The following is a 20,415-nucleotide window of genomic DNA, read 5'->3' as shown; positions in this document are numbered from 1 at the left end:
GAGGGAAAAATAGGGCAGAATGAAAGATATTGTTTGGAAATACACCTGCTGGCTCTGCAGCTGTGCACCTTGGTCAGACCTATCTAGTGTGTGTGTGTGTGTGTGTGTGTGTGTGTGTGCGTGTTTGTGTGTGTGTGTTTGTGTGTGTATACACATGAATATGACTCTACTTGTCAAAGGTTGCATTTTTTTCATTTTTCTTCTTCTGCCATTTCCTCATTCTTTCCTCCTCTGTATTTCTTTTACTTTAATTCGTAAGTCTTTCATTGTCTGTCTACCCTCTTCTTATGTACTTCATGTTACATTCTTTTCAGAATATATACCTATATCCTAAGCATTATGGTAAAAGTGTGCTAATCTGATTTCAAAATAAAAGCAAGGTATCAGCAAATGTGACTTAAAATTCGATCAGATAGGATAATGAATGAATGAAATATTAAACAAACAAGCATATGGATAAAAAATACGGTTTAATTTAAAGATACAAATCCAAGGAAACATCCTGTTTCCATAATACCTTATCACTTCTGAACCATATCTACCTCATTGTCCCTCAAAGAATATCAGGACAATCCCAGAATAGCCCATAAAGGAATTTTAAGAGAGCTTCAATCTTGAGATCAATATCAGAGTGACCTGATATTTTCGGTGGGCTAGAGATGCTCCACTGTGGTGGTTGTGGAGTGAAATACTTCTTCCATCTGCATTTGGTGTTAATGCAGCAGATATACTAAGATTTTATGTACTTTAAAAAAAAAGTGTTAACATCTATTTGTTTAGTCTTTATAAACAGTGAGCGTGAACTCAAATTCGCTTGGAGGTCGCTTTTATTTTGAAATAAATTTTTACGAACTTTACCGTAAGACCTCAAATATACGCATAACCTAAACCAACGCAGTAGCTGCTGTTTTTGTAGGCTGGCACACTTTTCTCTGCGCGTTTATAACCGCCTCGCATGACGTCACCATTTACCTGTAGGTGGGTGAAGTAGCTGGCATTAGCTGTAGCCGCAGGTAGTAGCCAAACATTGGACGGCGGTCGGCAACACAACACTCTTAAACTTTATATAAAGGAGATAAAGTGAATGAATCCATTTGGGTTTTTCTCGGCAGTTGTGAGTTTGACAGTTTGTTACGTGGAAGTAAAATCACCTGGAAATTCGCGGGCGGTGCAACTCCTTTCTTTCTGTTTGAAGTGCTAGCGGAGGGAAGTTTTCTTTCCCAGGACTTCCGCAGTTTGCTCACAGGTTAAGTCAGCTGGGATAAAGGACAACCGTCTCCTCTTATGCGGTAAGTTCACGCTTTTTAAGAAAATGATGAATCACGTTGACGGAGTTTTGGTCTTTCCTGCGTAAGTAAGTGAAGTTCAAAATAAAAGCAAACAAACTTGAATAAGTCTTTGAAATGTGGCAAATTATTATCAGACAAGTAATCGACGCACTCTGTTTTATTTACATTCTCAGAATGTTAAGGGAGGTGACTTTACTTGAAGCTGAATGTTGACTGAATGCTTTTATTCTAACCTGCCGTGGTGCGTTTCATGCTGCAGGGCAACAGGAGTGCAGTTTATTATCTCTAAGCATGCCTCTCCCATGCCAGGTCCCAGGTATTTTGAGCCATGCCTGGCCACAGCACAGGGGCTCCCCAGGCGTCCCGCCATCACAAACAACCCGGCTCCAGCTCCAGAGCAGGCAAGCCCAGCCAGTCTCGGACCTCATCCAGGGAGAGCACCAACAGCCAAGACTCCTACAGGGACCCTCATGGAGAGCATCCAAGGGAGCCTCACACTGACCGCTCCCGCTACTCGGAGAACAAATACGGTCGTAGAGGCCACCCCCGAAACGGCACCGGACGGGGCTCAGAAACTATAGGATTTATTCCAGGGTCGGCAGACAACACGCCCACCGGCAGACATACCTGTGGCTCCTGCGCCTCCATGGGCTGGAGCAGCTGTAAGGCCCTGATCTGCTGTGTGCTGACCTGTGGATTTTACGGCAGCCGAGAGCCCTGTCTGCCCGTTAATGAGAGCTCCACAGACAACCCCCCTAAAGCAAGTAGGGAGTCTCACCCTCCTAATGGCATGGCTGTGAGCAACCCCACCTGTGGCATCCCTTTAGAGACCAGCAAGTCCACTAAGACCCCTAAGCTGCCCACAAGTGACAGCTTCCGCTACCAAGATGTCCGTATCGCAGGTCGGACAGTAAAGTATCCGGTAACAGCCCCCAAACGAACCCGCACACCTGGCAAGGGGGAAAGCCAGCGGCCGGTTAGCAACACCAGCCTGTTGTCCCGTGAAGACTATGACTTAGATGACCTGAGCGACACGGGCACTGATATTGACTCTCTTATCACCAAGAAGCTGCTGGAGCTTTACGCCCTGCACCAGATCGACCAGCTGGCCAAGTGCACCTCCGACTCCTCGTTCTCCCGCAAGACCAATGAGATCAGCGAGCTCATTTACAGCATCGCTCAGGACTACAACCTGGAGGAGCAGGAGGCCGAGTGCAAGCTGGTGCACGGAGTCATTCGCATCAGCACCCGCAAGAGAAAGAGAGACAAGGGTCAGACGTCCACGGGACAGCGTCCTAACGGCAGGAGCGACGGGACCCTGCCTGACAGCGGCAACGAGACCATGACCAACACCTTCATGAGCAGTGACTGTAAGACTGGAACAGCTCAGGGCTTCGCCATGCAACCAGCTTACCATGAATAATTACTACCATATAAATATTCATAACACTCCCATTACACGATGGTTCAGTACCACAGCAGTCACGGGCTTAATGACTCTTCTGATTGGTTGATAATTTTGAGCTCAGCAGTGACCTCCCACCTTGGTACTGGAAGTGAAAATCACTTTAATATTCTCCATAAAAGCGTTGGTGATCAGCCAGAATGTGGAGTCGCTACGAGCGTTAAGACAACAGGTTTTATTCATGATCTCATAGAAAATTACTGCACTACCCACAGTCCTAAAGCTTATCACTGACTTGTCTGATTGGCGCTGTTACCATGGAAATGTGTACTGAACGCTTCACTGTTGTCCTTTTTTGTTCTCGACAGCAGAAACGCGATTTCCTCATCTGACGAGAAACCAATATTTTCACATTTAGATTCGCTGACATCAGCGAAATATGATAGTTCTAGCTCCACAAAAATGGTTTGTGTTGCTTTTTGTTTTTTTTGTTTTGTTTTTTTAAAGTTGGGTCGGAAATATCATTTGCTATGGCTGATGGGTTGTAGTTTCTCAACTCTTTAGATAATTACGCACACGGTCTATTATCTTGGCCATTTTCTCTGTTTTCTTAGCATCTTTTTGAACAGAATCCAGAATTTTGTAGTCTCGGTTCTCGCTGGCTGGATCCTGGTGTAAAACTATATACAAAGAATACTTTGCTGAGCCGTCAATGGAGGAATGGAATGGGAAATTCCCTCTAGAAACCTCGGGTTGGGTGCAGCAGTCGCCGTTGAGCTCGATAACACAACCGGCTAATGACTCAGAGAGTTGCTTCATCCGAACAGGCGTCTACACGGTCAACAGAACTGACCTTTTTTTTTTCATCACCAATTAATCTGCTGGATAATTCTCATGATTGATAGATGAATTGTTTTGTCTTGAAAATGTCTAAACTAGAATGATGCATGTGCATCTGCAGGCCTGTCACAACGACAAATTTGCAATATTATCATTTTAAGACTGTTCTGACACTGATAATATAATACCAGAATAATCAGATAGTAGTAGTGGCAGCTTTGGACACAAGTTCATTTATTCTTTTCAACTCTGGCTGGAATTGTGCAGTCAAACAACTAAACATTCCCCACAAGAGAAGTGGCAGAAGTCCCCAAATCAGACTTGACAATAATATGTAGAGAAACGCACCAGACGATATTGAACGCTTGATTTTCTCTCATAAACCAAAAAGTAGGAAATCCTGTTATTTAAGAGTCTGGGACCTTTGATATTTTTGATCTGAGAAAAACAAACGGCTCATTGGTTATTAAAATAGATCAAAATTGCAGTTGTGATTCATGCATGTTGCGGCTTCAGTATCTCGTCAAACGCGTTCCACAGTGGACTGAGTGTTAACGTACGTCCCCTCTCTCGTTCTCCAGTTCCAGAGGTGAAGGTGTCCGAGCAGACGCCGTCCGATGAGCTGGCGAGGATGATGAGGCATTACAGTGGCAGAAGTGAGTACAGTGCACCGAATTTTTACATCATTCTCATTTTCACTGACAAATCCATTAAATGACGACAATCTTTTTTTGGTGGGATTTTTATCCAGCAGTAAGGTTTGAAGTAGTTAACATGAGGCATTTGTTGTTTTTTCTTGCTACACAATCAGCTTTCAACAACAATTCTACCTCCATGTGATTGCAAATACGCAGCGGGCCGTGTTGAGGTTTCGATCAGTTTTGCAGCTCTGTCTTCACGTGGGCTGATCTGAGAGCGTGAAGAGTCAGTGAGTTAATAATGGATAAGAGAATGCGAGGGGTTCTAAATATTGCACTTCATAATTATAACGTGTCCGCCCCACTGATAGGAGTCTTCATGGTGGCTGCAGGTGTTTTCTCACCTCCTCCTCCTCCTCCTCATCTCTGCTCCCCAGTAGCATACCTCTCTCTGCCAGTAAAACCACCACATTCCTGCCTTTTCTCTGCTGGCCCATCAGCAGCCACCTTACACCCACCCATCAATCCGCCTCCTTCTCCCCTCCAGCTCAGCGGTCATGTGACACCACCTGCCACAGCGGTGGATCGAGTCACATTAAATATGCCACTAAACGCCCCGTGGTTTATTATGTCATTTCAGCAGCCGACTTGTGTTACAGATGGATTGCAGCACAGCAGCCTCGCTCTGTTGTTGATGCTGGGAAAAATACGGGGTGTCCTGTTACGTGCCTTTGAATGAGGGCCCACCTCATTGTGTTACTTTCACACTGCAGCCTGGGAATGTGTCGACACTCCTGGTCGGACTTTTTATGCGTGCATGAAAGCTTTACGAGATCAGCCTCTTTAGTTTTTGGGCTGGACTTCACGATGAACGCCAATGTCACAGAGTAATCAGAATTCCTGAGTGATCAGAGTTCAGCCGTTGATCAGGCGTTGAGTTTTGGAGTTTCTGGTGGGCTGCTGAGTCGGTGTGAAGTGATGTACGGCACTGATGCTGCCGCCGCTCCGCAGCAGCTGAACAGGTGACTGACGCGTGTTTTTGAAGACATTTGGAGAGAGAAATGGGCAACACGCACGCAATCAGAATCTTGATTCATATTCGATCAGCATCGCCATGCTGGACCCATAAACTTGAGCTCGGTAGACCCTGTCTGACTTTTCCGAGTTGAAGTTCTTCCATGCCATTTGCATTTTTTTCCATGTTGCATGTAGCAGAACTCACCATAATACCTGATGGTGAGGTTCAGCAGGTTGCTAGTTAATTAAGTTGTCGAGTGAATGAGATGAAATATATTGTGGCGAGTGTAGTTGTAGCACCAGTGAGACCGTGGACACACTAACCCTGCTCCTGACACGCTGCCACATCTACAAACACTGATCCTACTTGTTTACCAGGGTTAGTCCAAGTCGTGCTTTCAGCTGTGCTTTAAATGCATCTCTCTCTTCTCTCTGTGTCTCTCTATCTCTTCTCTTTCTCTTTTTCAGCGTACTCCTCCAGCAGCGCCACCGCCTACTCACCCTACCAGCACGACATGGAGCGAGACTCCTCAGGCGCTCCTCTGCTGCTCTGAAGCTGAAGCTCCAGTACATAGGGACAAGGGATGTAGCCAGCTAGATATGAAACTGTCCTTCCGCTATCATTTGTGCTGTTACTGAGTGAAGCGCCCTTTGACCTCGGCCCGTCGTCCTTGTACTGCTGCTAATGTTTGCTATCGGGGTGTCATTTAAACTCATGGAGCTTCTTTTTTTTTCACACAGAGGGAGAGTCTTTTTTTTAAGAATACGTTTCAAGTGTTAGCAAAACGATACGTGTCAGCGCTCCAGGCAGGTTTAGCAGTCAGGCCGGAGGTTAGAGACTGATGGTGGAACATAACCGTCCTCATTCTTGTCTGTGTGATTGTTTATGTAAGCGATGGTGCATGTTTTTATGCATGAGGCTCATTGACGCAGGCCATTCAAACTCCTGCGACTCATGCTCAGAGCTGATGATGTCAGCTGTGTTAAAGCCATATTTGGATGTGTGTATATATTTTTACTTGCTGGGTTGTTAAACCATTCGTGCCATTTTTTTTTTTTTTTTACTTAATTCAAAGGTGAGTCTTATTTTTAACAAAATAAAAATCCCAACGCTTGTTTGTGTTGTTCCACCTGTATTCAGTGTTCTCATTCTAGCTGCGTGCGCGCAGAGCTCGAGTCAAACCTCTGCACACGCATGCTTCAACCTACATTCATGTATGTAACTCCAACCAATCAATTGTTTTCTTTTGTGTATGAAGCAACAGGTTTTTCTTCACAAAGTTTTCTTACAGTGGCTTTTTAGTCTGCTTTTCCCTCTTCAGCTGTCGGATTACTGTTGTCATGCTCGTCTCTCCCCGAGGTCAGCGGGCTGTGCCAGGAAGGGTTTTTCCGCCCTCAGCAAAAGAAGGGAACTTGTTTAGCTGGTTCTGACAAAAAGGAAATAAAATCCCGGGGTTTGTCTTTGTCATTTATGGTGAAGATGCAGCACAGAAAATCACCTGGATTTTCAGGCTGAGTCCAAGTAATACACAAAAAGTATCTTATATTGACAGTTTGGGGTTGATGAATCAAGCGTACAGCTGTTATGGTAAGATAATCTTTTCATGACAAATGAGATGTTCATCTTTGAAGATAGACAAATATGAGACGTGACTAAAGCTGCACAATGAAATTACTCACTTGATTCTTGCAAACAGAATCGGGGCATGTGAGTAATCAGTCAGTAATCTTCGCGGGCAAATGTTGAGGTTGTGTTTTTGGCCATCGCCCTGTGTAACCCCATTTCCTCAGGCTCTCTGCCCCCGCCAGCACATTCCTGTTTTACCTGTATGAGGTGTCACTGTTTCACAACTGACATACCACAGGCTAGGACAAAGCAAGAGGACTTGTTCTATAGCAAATGTTACAGCTGAGCTGTTGTAGTTTGAAATTGCTCTTTCCTTTTTTTTGTTTTGTTTTTTACATTAAAGTGCTTTATTCTTTCTGTGAAGGGTTTTGATGTTTAAAAAAAAAAGACCACTATTTATACATTTGTCAAAGTAAATTTCCACTATTTTCCATGAGAGGGAGACAAAATACCACAAAAAATACTGTAATCACTTCACACTTATGACCATGAAAGAGACAAAACACTGGGGTTAATCTGGTATTGTTTGTGCTCACCAGCCGTCTCTACAGATGCGAGGCAGCTGACCTCCACATGAGAAGGAGGTCTTTAACCTTGGTCATGCACCAGTGGTGCAACAATTAAAACAACGCAGGGTTTTGTGCAACATAACACAACTGCATGACTACTGCCTGATGGGGTTACACGTTACCACAAAGAGAATACCTCAGGTTGTTTTAGGGACTGTATGTACATATTAGAGATGCTGAGGGGATCAGGAGCTTTATCTGTCTATTTTCTTTTCGGCCATTAGGGCAGACGATTTCTGATCCGTAATTTATCTTTAATCCTTTTTTTGTAGAGGAGGATTCAGTCTTTGTGTTTTATAAAGGTCACAGCAATCGCGTGTATTTTATCGAGGGATGTACCGGGTCGCTATTGCGGATATGCTGATACTTTTCAACTAATTTGGCTGATAACCGATATTTACCGATATCTGTATTATATGTATGAACACAAGTTTACATGATCTTCACGTTTTTCCTATTTACTTATCCTATTTACTGGATTGTTCCCTCAAAGGATAATGAGCACAAGAGATGAGACCTGAGCAAAAATCCCCGTTTGATTTTGCTTATCTGACAGAAGATGAGTTGATGTTATTTATTCTTACATTCATTTTCTTTTTGAGTGTTTTTTGCATAATGTCATGTTTTTCAAAAACCTTTTTGGCAGAAGCAGATGGTCTCTCATAAGTAACCAAATAATTGACACTTCCATCCCAAAGAGTGTATAGCTGTGGAGGTCGTTGTAAGGTCATTGTAAATATGTCCCCAAAAACAACAACAACAACAACTGCACCATCATCTGGTAAAATATCTGAACAAAGATTTTTCTCGAGTTTGTTGATTCTTCCTTAACGACTGACAACTTCACGTGATGTTCATGTAAAAAAATATATTTATTTGAAAAGCTCTGTAAATGCAGACGAAGGTTATTTACAACACTGAAGCATATAGAATAAATCTTCAACTGAAGACACAGTACAGTAAAAGTTTGCAATATGTGGACAGTCAGCAGATGGAATCTTTCCCGACCTAAAGTGACCTCAGCTTCAGTGTCAACATGTCTCATTTATAGTTTCATGATCACAACGTTTCAACTATTTCACATCGTTTTTGTTGGCTACCACATTTGTTTGTCTTGGCTCTCCACGGTCAGGACTTCCTCCTAATCACGAGGGAATCACTGGGCTACATTCATCTTCTCAATTTGTTTTGATGCCCTGCAGTATTTTTTTTTAGCCCTCAATTTAGTCTTACAGACGGGAAGCAAAAGCCCGATGGCTACTTGTAACTCCTTGCTCTTCCCATCCATGGTGCAGCTTATGCAACTGTCATATCCAGGCTTGCAAAGTTTTTAATGTTTAATATCAACTAAACTGAGGGCTAACAAAGTCCTACAGTGTATCAGAACAAATTTGTAGGTAAGAATAGTTCATGAATGAGGCCCGATATTTGGTTCTTGGATAGACAGCATTCTGTTTCTTGGCATTCACTGGACCTCCTTTACCTGCTGAAGAGCATGTCCACCAGCAGCTCCAGGAGGTCAGCCTGGCCAATCACAGGCCGGAATAAGAGTTCAGTAATGAGGCTGGGGGTGATGCTCTGCAACATGGAGGCTGTAAGGAGGATTCGAGCAAAGCGGTCCTGGTGGCCGGGGTGAAGGAGCTGGACCACCTCGCTCAAGGCGTGCTGAGCTTCCTGTTGCAACCCTTCAACGAAGAGAGTTGCCTTTAGATCTGGGACATCTGTTGAATTAGAACAGGAAATGATTAATGAGTTCTGTAATGAAGTGGTATTTCAGAATTATTTGGAAGTATTCACATATTTGCTTCATACCTGGATTGAAAATCATTGTCCCTTTGAGGTATGCATACTCCTTTGGACTCAAATCCAAACTCCAAAACTTTTTGAGGCAGGACTTGAGCTTGCTGACCCCGACCATGGTGGGCTGCTCTCTTTCCATCTCAGGGCTCTCTTGGCGCTGCAGAAGAATCTTTTTCAGCATGCTGTCAGCCGGGACATCTGTCACCTCAAAGTCCACGTGCTCCTGGGCAAGACCCAAGATGAAGAGTGGTGCCCAGCAACTTTTGAGAAGGGAGAACTGGTCATTTTGAGGAAGCTGGTTAAAAGCAGGGAGGTTCTTCATGAAGTGGATGGTCTTAACCAGAACTGCTGAAGCTTCTTTACAGATTTCGATGGGCCTTTTCAAGCACACTGTCCGCCGCAGCTCACAGTTGCATCTGTGAGGTATTGAGCTGTAGCTGAAGCTGCTCTGACTTGTTCTGCTGGTATCCATTTGGCTGAGGATGTTGTAAAGGATAGGATTCAAAAGCCTGTCCCTGTTGGCAGAACAGTGACATCCATTATCCATTTTTGTAGAGAGAGGATGAGATGAGGTCTTCATGAGTGTGTGAGTTCAGGTGCTGTTACCTCCAGTGTCCTTGTATTTATAAGGCCAGCCCTCCTTACTAAGTGGACCTTGACTTGTCAATACTCTCTCAGTGAAAAACAAGTGTGTGTTCTGCCAGGTGACAGGAGGAATAACCCTGGGAAACCGATAAGCTTTTCTCAATGAAAAGGAGCTGGTGGAGTAACGTCTGGATATCAAGAGGGGTTGGGCCTTATCTCTGAGCTGGTGTCATTAACCCAGGCAGTACCAAGCTACCAAGGACTGCAGAGGTAATCAGGCTCCGCACTGTGTCCCCGCCAGCTCACACCTGGAGAGCTGGAAGAGGGCCAGAGCAGAGAGAGGGCATTGACATAGCAGTTAAGTCCTCATGACAGGCGGCACACTAAGTTTAACTACCCGTTTATATGATGTTGCAAAAGGAAAAAAAAACCCAATTTGATTGCAAAAGCTCAAGGTGAATTGTGTGTTTCCAAAAAGCTGCCCTCTCTTTCACTGTGAGAAAAGCGAGTTCTGATAGCAGCTATTCGGACAAAAATAAAAGGTCGATAAAATTCGAAGAATTTCCTTTTATGTTGTCTGTGCCAGGCAGTACACGTCCCGCTTGTCATCTAATAGTGCTAACCCTAATTTGTTATCTTCTCTGTGCCTGGCACCGAGGAACAAGACTGATAAGAAAAGACTATTATTATCTCAAATAAACAACGATGCCCAACTCCTTCGATCTGAACATTCAGCACCAGCAACCAAGTCAGCTGTTTTTTTAACCACAGCTACAGTTATGTCACATGCAACAATATGATGATAAATCATGCTGTTTACTTTTTAAAGAAGCCTTAAAACGTCAGAATATGGATGTTCCCGGGGGAGACCTGAGCTGCAGAGCACAGGCGTCAAGGTCAGTTCATAAAGTGAATGACTGCAATTAAGAGATCAAATGTCAGACCCAACTGGTAGCACAAGTCACCAAATATTTGTTTTACTTCATCCTCCACCTCTCCTTCAAATAATAGTAATTTTAGTAGACTAGGGTGTCTAATCTCATCTTGACATGCAGAGATTATCTATGTGCGATGTGATATAGCCACTGACACAGGAGCTAAAGCATTTTGGCTTTAAATATGTTATCTTCTAGAATGTGCTTCTTTTTTCCTCAAGTGCCCTATAATGCACCCGGCAGCCCTCAGGATCTATGAGGCATGCTGACGGTCATAAAGCTTGCGATAATGCTTGTGTTTATAGAGGTTAGGAGCAGGCTGCGACAGACACGGAGGACAGACGCTTATCAGCTCCAGGATAGTAAAAATAATACATTGTCCTTCATTCTATAAGTGGAGCAACTGCTGAATTAGGGCATTAAAAAAAATGAAAAATGCCCGAACAAGCATGATGTAATGGTTTACACTTGAAGAATGGTAATAAGTGAAAGGAAAATTCAGAATAAATAAGTTTAGAAGACACTAGAGCACAGAAGGGGCAATAGAGAGACACTTTTAGTCCATGATATGGAATTTGTCTCGCTGCCACATTTTAGTAATATTGAGGCCACAAGATATAACTTGTTCCCACACATCAATCAAATTGGGAGAAAAAATTCTACTATGACCTCTGGCTGAAAATCAACTCAAATTTTACAAATCCATCCATCCATTTTCTATACTGCTTAGCATTGATGGTCCTGGGAGGCTGGAGTCTATCCCAGCTGACATTGGGCGAGAGGAGGGGTTCACCCTGGACGGGTCTCCAGTCCATCGCAGGGCCATCAGGAGCAATTAGGGGTTCAGTATCTTGCTCAAGGATACTTGGTCACCAAGGGAAGTGAGGATCGAACCACTGACTTTTCGGTTGCTAGACCGCCACTGGACCTCAGAGCCACGCCACCCCAAATTTTATAAATGTAAAACCAAACAACCAAAGTTACCTCACATTACAGTAGAACATGTCTAGAGCCAGAATTTTTCATTTAGAATTCATTGTAAAGAAACTAAACACATCCCCCACAAGTAACACTTGGCAATATTGGCAAGAACGTTTGGTCTGGTCCAGCTCAAGTTATACCTTGTGGCCATAAGATATATCACTTTTACACAAATTTCCTCTCCGTGACCACTCCAGGTCTCTGTAGTGCTTTGATGAAATGCGAAACTTAGAAATAGCGCACAACCCAGATGATCATTTGAGATTGTGAGAACCGTTGTGACTGCACCACCTCAGAAAAACACCACAAGGCTCATGTTTCTTTATTGCGTCACATGGTGGAAATACTTTCAAGTTTCGATTTTAACAATACAGTAAATACAAGAAACAGCATTGGTGTATATATGAGGGACGTGTCGGTGCAAAATCATACTGTTACAGGGTGGACATCATTTGGAGGAAGAGTCACTGTCCTTCTGGCAGAGATCTAGACACTTGTAGCTTATTGAAAGGTGCACTGAATGAAGCATTTCTTGTGTCCCAAAACCTCCAAGAAGCTTTTTGCTGTAATTTGTAACCTGTCTTTTAAGAAGTTGCATAATAATTGTTCAGCTAAGACACTAAATGTCTTTTTTTTTTCTTTTCTCAGGAACACTTGATTTTGAGGGAAACCTCCCTTGTTTCCTCTGCTATTAGTTCTCTCAGGTCAATGAACTGTGTGCTACCATTTCACCACATCTGGAACATGACTCTTGCCCTTGACCTACAGTTAATACAGCAGACGTTCGATTACCTGACTCCCTTTGAAGGGGTCATCACGCTAAAGGTGACAGTGTTCCTGTACAGTCGGGTCATTTCTGACGTCACTCCGGGAAAAAAAAAACCCAAAACTGTCTTGTAATGCAAATGAGCCCGGCTCACCACGTGTAATCTCACGCAGTATTTTATCAGCTTTAACTAAACTTTTTGTATTACAGTTAACAGTTTTCTTCTCATCCATTCACATCGTTATAATCATGGATGGATGAATTATGTATTTTTCATCTTTTGTACAATTATGAGTCTAATATCAAGCTTGAATTGTCTCCCTTTTAAAAGCTGCTTGTGAAAACTATGCTTTATGTCATTAAATAAATAAATGCGGTAAGTCCTCTACAAGCTGGAATGGCTATGACTAATGCACAGATGAGTGTAATATGATGTGAAGAGTGATGTCAGGGTCCAGACGCCTGAGTATAGCTTTACTGCCTATTACTATCAAAACACACACTGATAAAAGCTGAGGTGAAGGCTAAAGGGAGAGTTAGCCTCTGGGTTAATGACCTCTAGCTGAATATATTTCTCTGTTGTCTCACTCTGAATAAGGTAGAGAAAAAAAGATATTCATGTAAAAGGCTTCATTTTTCTTATTTAGGGTTCTGTTTTCTCCCCATTTAATAAGATTAGTTTGGGTGCATTTGGTTTCACACCAGCAATATATACTGTTCAACACTGGGCCAGACAACTCATGTCTTCTAATTACATTTGCACTTTAAAGGTAATCCTGAGTTTTACAGGGGCAGCATTGTGGTACAGTGGTTAGCACTGTTGCCTCACAGCAGGAAGGTTCTGGGTTAGAATCCCAGTTCAAGAAGCACTTCATTTTCTTCCATCCTCTAAGGGGTGGCAGGGGAGGCTGGAGCCTATCCCAGCAGCCTTCGGTGAGAGGCAGGGTTCACCCTGGACAGGTCACTAGTCCATCACAGGACCAACACATAGAGACAGAACACCATTCACAATCACAGTCACACCTACAGTCAATTTAGAGTATCAATCAGCCTCGTCCCCTCTTGATGTCTTTGGACTGTGGGAGGAAGCTGGAGTACCAGAGAGAACCCACACAGGAACAGGAGAACATGCAGACTCACACAGAAAGATCCAGTGATGGAGCCGGGACTCGAACCCTTACTGTGATGTGACAGTGCTGACCACTGCACCGCCATGCCGCCCTTTTTTTAAATTATGAAATGAAGATTAAAACACATGCGTAGTGAGAAGCCTTCCAAAGTGAAAAAAATACATACAATTCTAAGAATAACAAAAAAGAACAACACTATTGTCCCTTTATCGAAAATAAAAATATCGTTTTTTTAACTTGGCTTATTTTCCCGGAAGCGGATCAGACGTCACGTCTGAACGTCGTGTCTATGACGTATCCAGTCCAGGAATAAACAATCATGGCGGATTCAGGAACAGAACCAGCAGTGTATTTAGTCGTTAGCAACATTCCCGCCGTTTTTCGCTCAGCGGACCTCAGGAATTACTTCAGTCAGTTTATAGAAAGCGGCGGATTCCGGTGTTTCCATTACCGCCACCGACCAGAGCTTCTCCGGGAGTCCGAGGAGCAAAACACGGTGTGTGAGGAGATCGAGGGGGGCGAGGTTAGCGACAAACCGACCCCGGTCGACCAAGGAGCCGCCACACACAGAAGCCCGGTAAAGACGTGCTGCTGTGTGGTCTCGGTTCCGACTAAGGACGCCGACAGGTTCATCCGGATGTACGCGGGGAATCACTGGATCAACTCGAAGGGCAACTGGCTGTCAAGACGGTGCGTCATCAGAAGAGTGAGAGTCTCACCCCTCGACGGTCAGTAGAGCCGGTGGTAACTCAGTTAGCTGGAGGCTAATAATAGCGAATGCTTCCCAGTGTTTAGCGTCAGACATTAGAATTAGAATGAGAAAACAAATCAAAGTTATCCTGAAAAATGTTGGTGAAGTTCTGATATGATTAAACACTCATGTGAATGCAGCGGGTAACACATGGAGATAATCAAAGTGATTGTGTAAATAAATCTGAATTGCAGGGATCAACCGATGTCGTCTATTCTTGTTTATTATTAAGGAGATCAGTACTCAATGTGAGGCTGATACTCATTTGCAGTAAATGTCAAAATTTTCATACCAGAAATTTACAGCAACATGAGTTTAAACTTTTTTTTTTGGAACAAATTCATTTTTGGGAAAAGTAGATGATTAACCACTTATCAAATCACACAAATTCCTCCATTCCTGAATTTTCTGAAGGATTTTGCTGAGCTGAAAGACAAAATACAACTGATAAATGTTTTGCTGTTGAACTCTCTGCTCAAGTCACTTTCTACCCTGATACTCATCACCTTACAGAATCCAGGAGCTTTTGTGTGACTGATGTTTTTCCATTGGCATGGTGGTTGTATGTGGTTTAGTTTGGTTTTATGTGTAGCATCAGTAAATTGAAATGTGCTCTGACATCTGTAACTTTATTTCAGATGAGGAGTCCTTCCCTTACAAGACCAAGTTTGAACAGAGGTATCGCGTGTCCTTATCAGAGCGCTTCACACACTCTGACCTCCGAAGCTTGTCGGAGCTGAATCCACCCGCTCTGATGCAGAATGGAAACGTAGGTACACCGGTCAAAGTGTTCCTGCAGCTCATCCAGTCCTGCCGCCTGCCTCCTCGCCTCATCCGCAAGTTGGGTCTCACTTTCCCTAAAACTGGCTCTAACCGTCGTTACGGCAACGTGCCCTTCCAGTATCACGATACATGCACCCTACCAGCCACAGAGGAGACTGTATTAACAGCTGCTGGGCACGAGATATCAGGACCAGGATCTGTGGCTGCTGGGTCATCCAGACTGAGGCAGCTGACTGACCACAAAGAATCAACAGAGACCGATGACCCACAGAAAGCAGAGGAGGAGGATACACAGTCGGATGCAGATGATGTAGGTTTAAATCCATCTCTTAGAGGAGCGTAGGAATGACAAAACATCCAGGAATAATTCAGCACCGTCTCATCTTCGAGATTTTGGGTTTTAAGTGAAATGCCTGAAATATGTATAAGACATGTAATTAATAGAAAATATTTAAAGATTTTATTCAGCAGCATAAAATAGCTTGGTAAGTACCACATGAATCGTGCCTTTTAAAGGATATTAAACATCATCACGCTGAAAACAGGATAAGCACAAAGCTAGTTGTTCCATGAATTTATATGAATTATTTTCATTAGGCATGTGATATGGCTTACCGTAATCACCGCTCCACTTTCTTGTTGGGTGTAGGATGATGACTGCTGTGAGGAGTGGGAGCGCCATGAAGCATTGCATGATGACGTCACCAGCCAGGAGCGCAGTAAAGAGAGGCTTTTTGAAGAAGAGATTGAGCTGAAGTGGGAGAAGGGTGGCTCAGGCTTGGTGTTCTACACGGACGCCCAGTACTGGCAGGAAGAAGAAGGAGGTAACTAAACTGATTCTTGCCCATTTTAGGGTTTTGATAGCCTGGTATAAATGTTGTTGGTTTTTATATTGGTTGCTGGCTTGTTCTGAATAGATAAAAACAAAAGTCACCTGGAGCCTGCTAATGGAGGTGGTGGTGTTGAACACGAGTACTTCAGATGAAGTGTGTATTTATTCGTATATCTCTCTTTTGTCTTTATTTTAGACTTTGATGAGCAAACGGCAGACGACTGGGATGTTGATATGAGTGTTTACTACGATAAAGGTATCCCTCTATTTACTGTTGTTATGTCATGACAACCCTGGTTGACTAGAGGAACCAGAAGAGTACATTTAAATAACTGCAACATTATTCTGAAAGAGTGCTATCCTCTAACACTGAACTCTCTCTCTCTCTCTCTCTCTCTCTCACAGATGGAGGTGACATGGATGCTCGTGACTACGTCCAGATGCGATATGAGAATAGGCTGAGGGAGGGTTTAGAAGGTAGATCAAGACACACCCAGACAATTGGCAGCTTTGAGAGGTTCACTAAGGTAACAGCCCAGATTTAACCCCATCCTCTGTACCACAGTTGAAGATTTTTCATATATTTATACAAGTGTGTATTTTTGGGTTAGGGTTTTGGCCGTCGTGTGATGGAGAAGCAAGGCTGGAAGGACGGTGAAGGGTTGGGGAGCAGTCAGATTGGCATTTCTGAAGCCCTGGAGAATGATGGCCAACATCCACGCTGTAAACGGGGGTTTGGGTGAGTATTAATATTTCAGTTTTTCATTTCCTTTTTATATCTATCTTTTTTTTTATAGTTGGTGCACACTTTCCTCATGCTCCCACATTTTCTCTGTTTTACAGGTATCATGGAGAAAAGTTGCTCTTACATAATGTGAAAAAACCCAGGACAGATTTTCATATAACAACAAAGTATGATAAACCAAAAGACATCGATAAAGGCGATACCTTACTCCGACGCCAACCAAGCACCAGTATGAAGTACAGAGGCTGGCAGCCAGGGGGCAGCATCGGACCAAAAAGATGACCATAATTTCTTTTTTTTTGTAAATCTATTTTTTGATGGGTTAATTGTTTGACTTTGTTATTAAAACATTTTTTAAAAAATCCATCTGACCATTCTGAGATTATGTTTTTATGTTATGTTTTCCCTTGTGTTGTTGATTTGCTATCATTCAAAAACTCTGAAGCACAGCATTGTGTAGATTGTAATATTAATATAATGATTTATCTCAAGAGCTTCGCTAAAATAAACTAGCATTTAACTGAACCCATCAGTTGCTAGTCAGTTGTAATTAGATTCTGCATAAAAAACATATCAAACCTGATGAAGATATTGTACCTTCAAAGCTGAAGCTGGAGAACTTGAAGAGAATTTAAGCAGCTGAAAGACAAACCACCTCAACCTGACCTTTTCAGGTCAATGGTTCAAGGATTGAGGGCTCCCAAACACGAATATAAATATATGTAGTATATTGTATACTTAAATATGTAAATACTATATGTAGTATATATGTGTACTTTTACTTTTGAAGCTTCAGTAATCTCATTAAATACTTTTATTTAAGTATAATTTTGAATGTATACTTCTTCTAGAGCATCATTTCATCTCGGTATTGCTACTTTACACCACTGTAATTACCTGGTTAGTTCACGTTTCAAGACGAAATAGCTTTTATTTTGACACGTTGGCTTCGTAGGTCCCGGATGTACTTCAGCCAGCTAGCACTTGAATGTACGCATGCGAACAAAAAGGCGGCAGGTATTGATATTGGTAGAGAGCAAACGTATTTGCCATAGTCTTAGACAACCGTCAGTGTACGTCAGAAGAATAACTTAAATACGGACCTTTAAAACTGAAATTGCCGCTGTTAGTCGCTGGGATTCTGTTTCGTCATGGCTAGTTGACGTTAGCTAGCAAACGTCTACGCACCTGTGAGAAAGTTTACTCTCCCCAGCTCGAGTAGCCTTCCGTCCAGTGAGATAGACGGGACCTCCAGTCACTTTATACCAGCTCCCTGAGGCTGATGTGGTCCTGGGAAGGCCAGGAAGCGTTCTAGTTTGCTGCTGTTAGCTTTCCCTCTGTTGACATGTCCAGTCAAACCAGAGAAACCCCTTCACTACGCTTCGGCCAGGTAGTCATCGGACCCCCGGGTTCGGGTAAAACAACATACTGCCGAGCAATGCAGGAATTCCTGACACATCTTGGTCGAAAAGTAGTGGTGGTAAACATGGACCCAGCCAATGAAGGACTACCATACTCCTGTGCAGTAGATATCTCTGAACTGGTAGCTTTGGATGATGTCATGGACGGCTTGAAACTGGGGCCCAATGGTGGGCTCCTCTACTGTATGGAGTATGTGGAAGCCAACCTCGACTGGTTGGAGACCCAGCTGAAACAGTACAAGGACTGTTACTTCTTGTTCGACTGCCCCGGACAGGTGGAGCTGTACACCCATCAGAACTCCATCAAAAATATATTCTCCCAGCTGGGCAAGTGGAACTTCAGGGTGAGTGGCTGAAATGTTCAGACATTGACCGCGCACAGAGATTTTACATGTCAAAGCTTTTCTGAGCCTAGAGTGACCTTTTACATGTGTCTATATTTGAATGAAATGATAAGTCATTCATATCTGGTTTGCACAATGAGGTATATCCACCTTTCTTTAGCTGGCATCTGTGCACCTGGTGGACTCTCACTACTGTGCTGACCCGGCCAAGTTCATCTCGGTGCTGTGTACCTCCCTGTCCACCATGCTGCATGTGGAGCTTCCTCACGTCAACATCCTCTCCAAGATGGACTTGATCGAGCAGTATGGCAAACTAGGTATAACGAGAGTTCTTGGATTACACAAGACAACCCCAGACCTGTGTCAGACTAGAAATGCTTCAGAGTGCACAGCTCCGCCACTTCTGTAGTGGCTCCATCAAGTTTGGTGAAAAGTTGCCCTATAGATTTTGTTCAATCCTGCGGACAAATGTTTCAAGGCAGCAAAAGCAGAGGAATTGTTCTGGGCTACGGCAGTAATTTCTGTAATTTAGAAATGAATTTCGTCTGCCATTGCAACATTTTGTCCTTATGTCCTATGTCTCTGTTCCTGGGCAGCATTCAACCTAGACTTCTACACGGAGGTTATGGACCTGACGTATCTACTCGATCACCTGGCAGCTGATCCCTTCCTGAAGAAATTCCGCCACCTGAATGAAAAGTTGGCAGAAGTCATTCAAGATTACAGCCTCGTCTCCTTCGTGTCTCTCAATGTTCAGGTATAAACATTTACATGTCATGTAACTGCTCCAGTCTAACACTCACCACAGTCCGCAAGAGTGGGGGGTTCTTATAAGAGGGGCAAAATGAAAGGGATTGATTGATGATGGAAGCTGCCACCAGATTAGCCAAGAAGAAAACTCTGTTGGAGCAGACCAGCTTCAACCAGTAGAGAGCAGTTGCTATGCATATGTCTTACATATTGGGTAGAATTACAATACTCTTTACTAACATGTCAATTTTTGGACTTGACAGTTGCTTAACTGGTAGTAGACTCACGGTTAACTCACATTAGCAAATATTCTTTGCGGCTCATGATGTGAAAAATAAAAAAAAGCTAATTTAAAATAATGTTAGCCAAACATTTAAAACATCACCTGGCTGGTCTTTTACGGTGCTGGAGTAATGTCAGGTTCGAGGGCAGTTTTTTTTAATCATGAAGTAACAACTTCTCCCATGATTCTGCTGTGTTTCACAATAACTCGTGTGATTAAATGCAAATAGCAGAAGTACATTTGTCTCCAAACTGTTGGTAACTGTACGAGGAAACCCCCCACTGATCTAGGGCTTTTCTTTTTCTCTCTGCAGGACAAAGAGAGCATGATTCAGGTCTTACGGGCAGTGGATAAGGCTAATGGCTACTGCTTTGGAGACCTAGAGGAGAGAAATCTCCAGGCCATGATGTCAGCTGCTGTGGGGGCAGACTTCCAGTTCAACTCGTATCCTTTCCTAATAACTGTGGTGACTCACTGTGACTCATCAGGTTTAAGACCTTAATATCTGCTGGACTTCGCTGAAAGACTGGTGTTTTTTCACCATTGCCACATTATACCAGCTTTACATCTTGAACTATACATTTTATATAGTTATTTGACACTTTTCTTAACTTGTCACCTTCCAGCACTCTTAAAGTTCAAGAGCGGTATGTCGAAACTGGCGCAAAGACCGTGGAAGAGGAAATGATGGACCTGTAATTTTTTTTTCACGAGCACCAGTTTATCAGGAGAGTCCATCTCACATGGGCTTAATTCTGAATTAAACTCGGGTTCAAGTTTGTGTCGAATCTCAAACAATCCCTACGAGGACAAGGGAAGTGCTGAGCTTTCCATCAGAGTAATCAGAGAATTGATGTCTCCTACTTTTTCCTCCTCGGCCTGTAAGAATGTCAGCACATTTTATTAAAGTGTATCAAATGTGAA

General features: G+C 43.2%; 4 protein-coding genes across 4 annotated transcripts; 3 read left to right on the top strand and 1 right to left on the bottom strand.

Annotated features, from left to right (window-relative positions):
• Nucleotides 1–985: 985 nt before the first annotated feature.
• Nucleotides 986–6,305, top strand: kdf1a (keratinocyte differentiation factor 1a). Its single transcript, XM_086218817.1, has 4 exons — nt 986–1,289; nt 1,599–2,659; nt 4,116–4,190; nt 5,658–6,305. The coding sequence occupies exons 2-4, from the start codon at nt 1,618–1,620 to the stop codon at nt 5,741–5,743; spliced, it is 1,203 nt and encodes a 400-aa protein (XP_086074943.1). The 5' UTR covers nt 986–1,289; nt 1,599–1,617; the 3' UTR covers nt 5,744–6,305.
• Nucleotides 6,306–7,924: 1,619 nt separating this feature from the next.
• Nucleotides 7,925–9,776, bottom strand: nr0b2a (nuclear receptor subfamily 0, group B, member 2a). The gene is made up of 2 exons (XM_086218819.1): nt 9,198–9,776; nt 7,925–9,106 (listed from the first exon to the last, which is right to left on the bottom strand). Exons 1-2 carry the CDS (start codon nt 9,763–9,765, stop codon nt 8,865–8,867), a joined length of 810 nt encoding a protein of 269 aa, XP_086074945.1. The 5' UTR covers nt 9,766–9,776; the 3' UTR covers nt 7,925–8,864.
• Nucleotides 9,777–13,866: 4,090 nt separating this feature from the next.
• On the top strand, nt 13,867–17,393 carry gpatch3 (G patch domain containing 3). Its single transcript, XM_086217297.1, has 7 exons — nt 13,867–14,310; nt 14,972–15,426; nt 15,766–15,940; nt 16,145–16,204; nt 16,354–16,475; nt 16,560–16,687; nt 16,792–17,393. The coding sequence occupies exons 1-7, from the start codon at nt 13,902–13,904 to the stop codon at nt 16,973–16,975; spliced, it is 1,533 nt and encodes a 510-aa protein (XP_086073423.1). The 5' UTR covers nt 13,867–13,901; the 3' UTR covers nt 16,976–17,393.
• A 261-nt stretch (nt 17,394–17,654) lies between these two features.
• gpn2 (GPN-loop GTPase 2) lies at nt 17,655–20,415 on the top strand. The gene is made up of 5 exons (XM_086218815.1): nt 17,655–18,458; nt 18,619–18,775; nt 19,055–19,215; nt 19,805–19,935; nt 20,118–20,415. The coding sequence occupies exons 1-5, from the start codon at nt 18,039–18,041 to the stop codon at nt 20,188–20,190; spliced, it is 942 nt and encodes a 313-aa protein (XP_086074941.1). The 5' UTR covers nt 17,655–18,038; the 3' UTR covers nt 20,191–20,415.

The sequence above is a fragment of the Aulostomus chinensis genome, chromosome 11, assembly GCF_037954235.1.
Source record: "Aulostomus chinensis isolate RoL2024-O1b breed Wild chromosome 11, RoL_Achi_v1.0, whole genome shotgun sequence".
Taxonomy (NCBI): Eukaryota; Metazoa; Chordata; class Actinopteri; order Syngnathiformes; family Aulostomidae; genus Aulostomus; species Aulostomus chinensis.
Note: the sequence above shows the minus strand (reverse complement) of the source record. Positions and strands in the feature narration are given on the sequence as shown.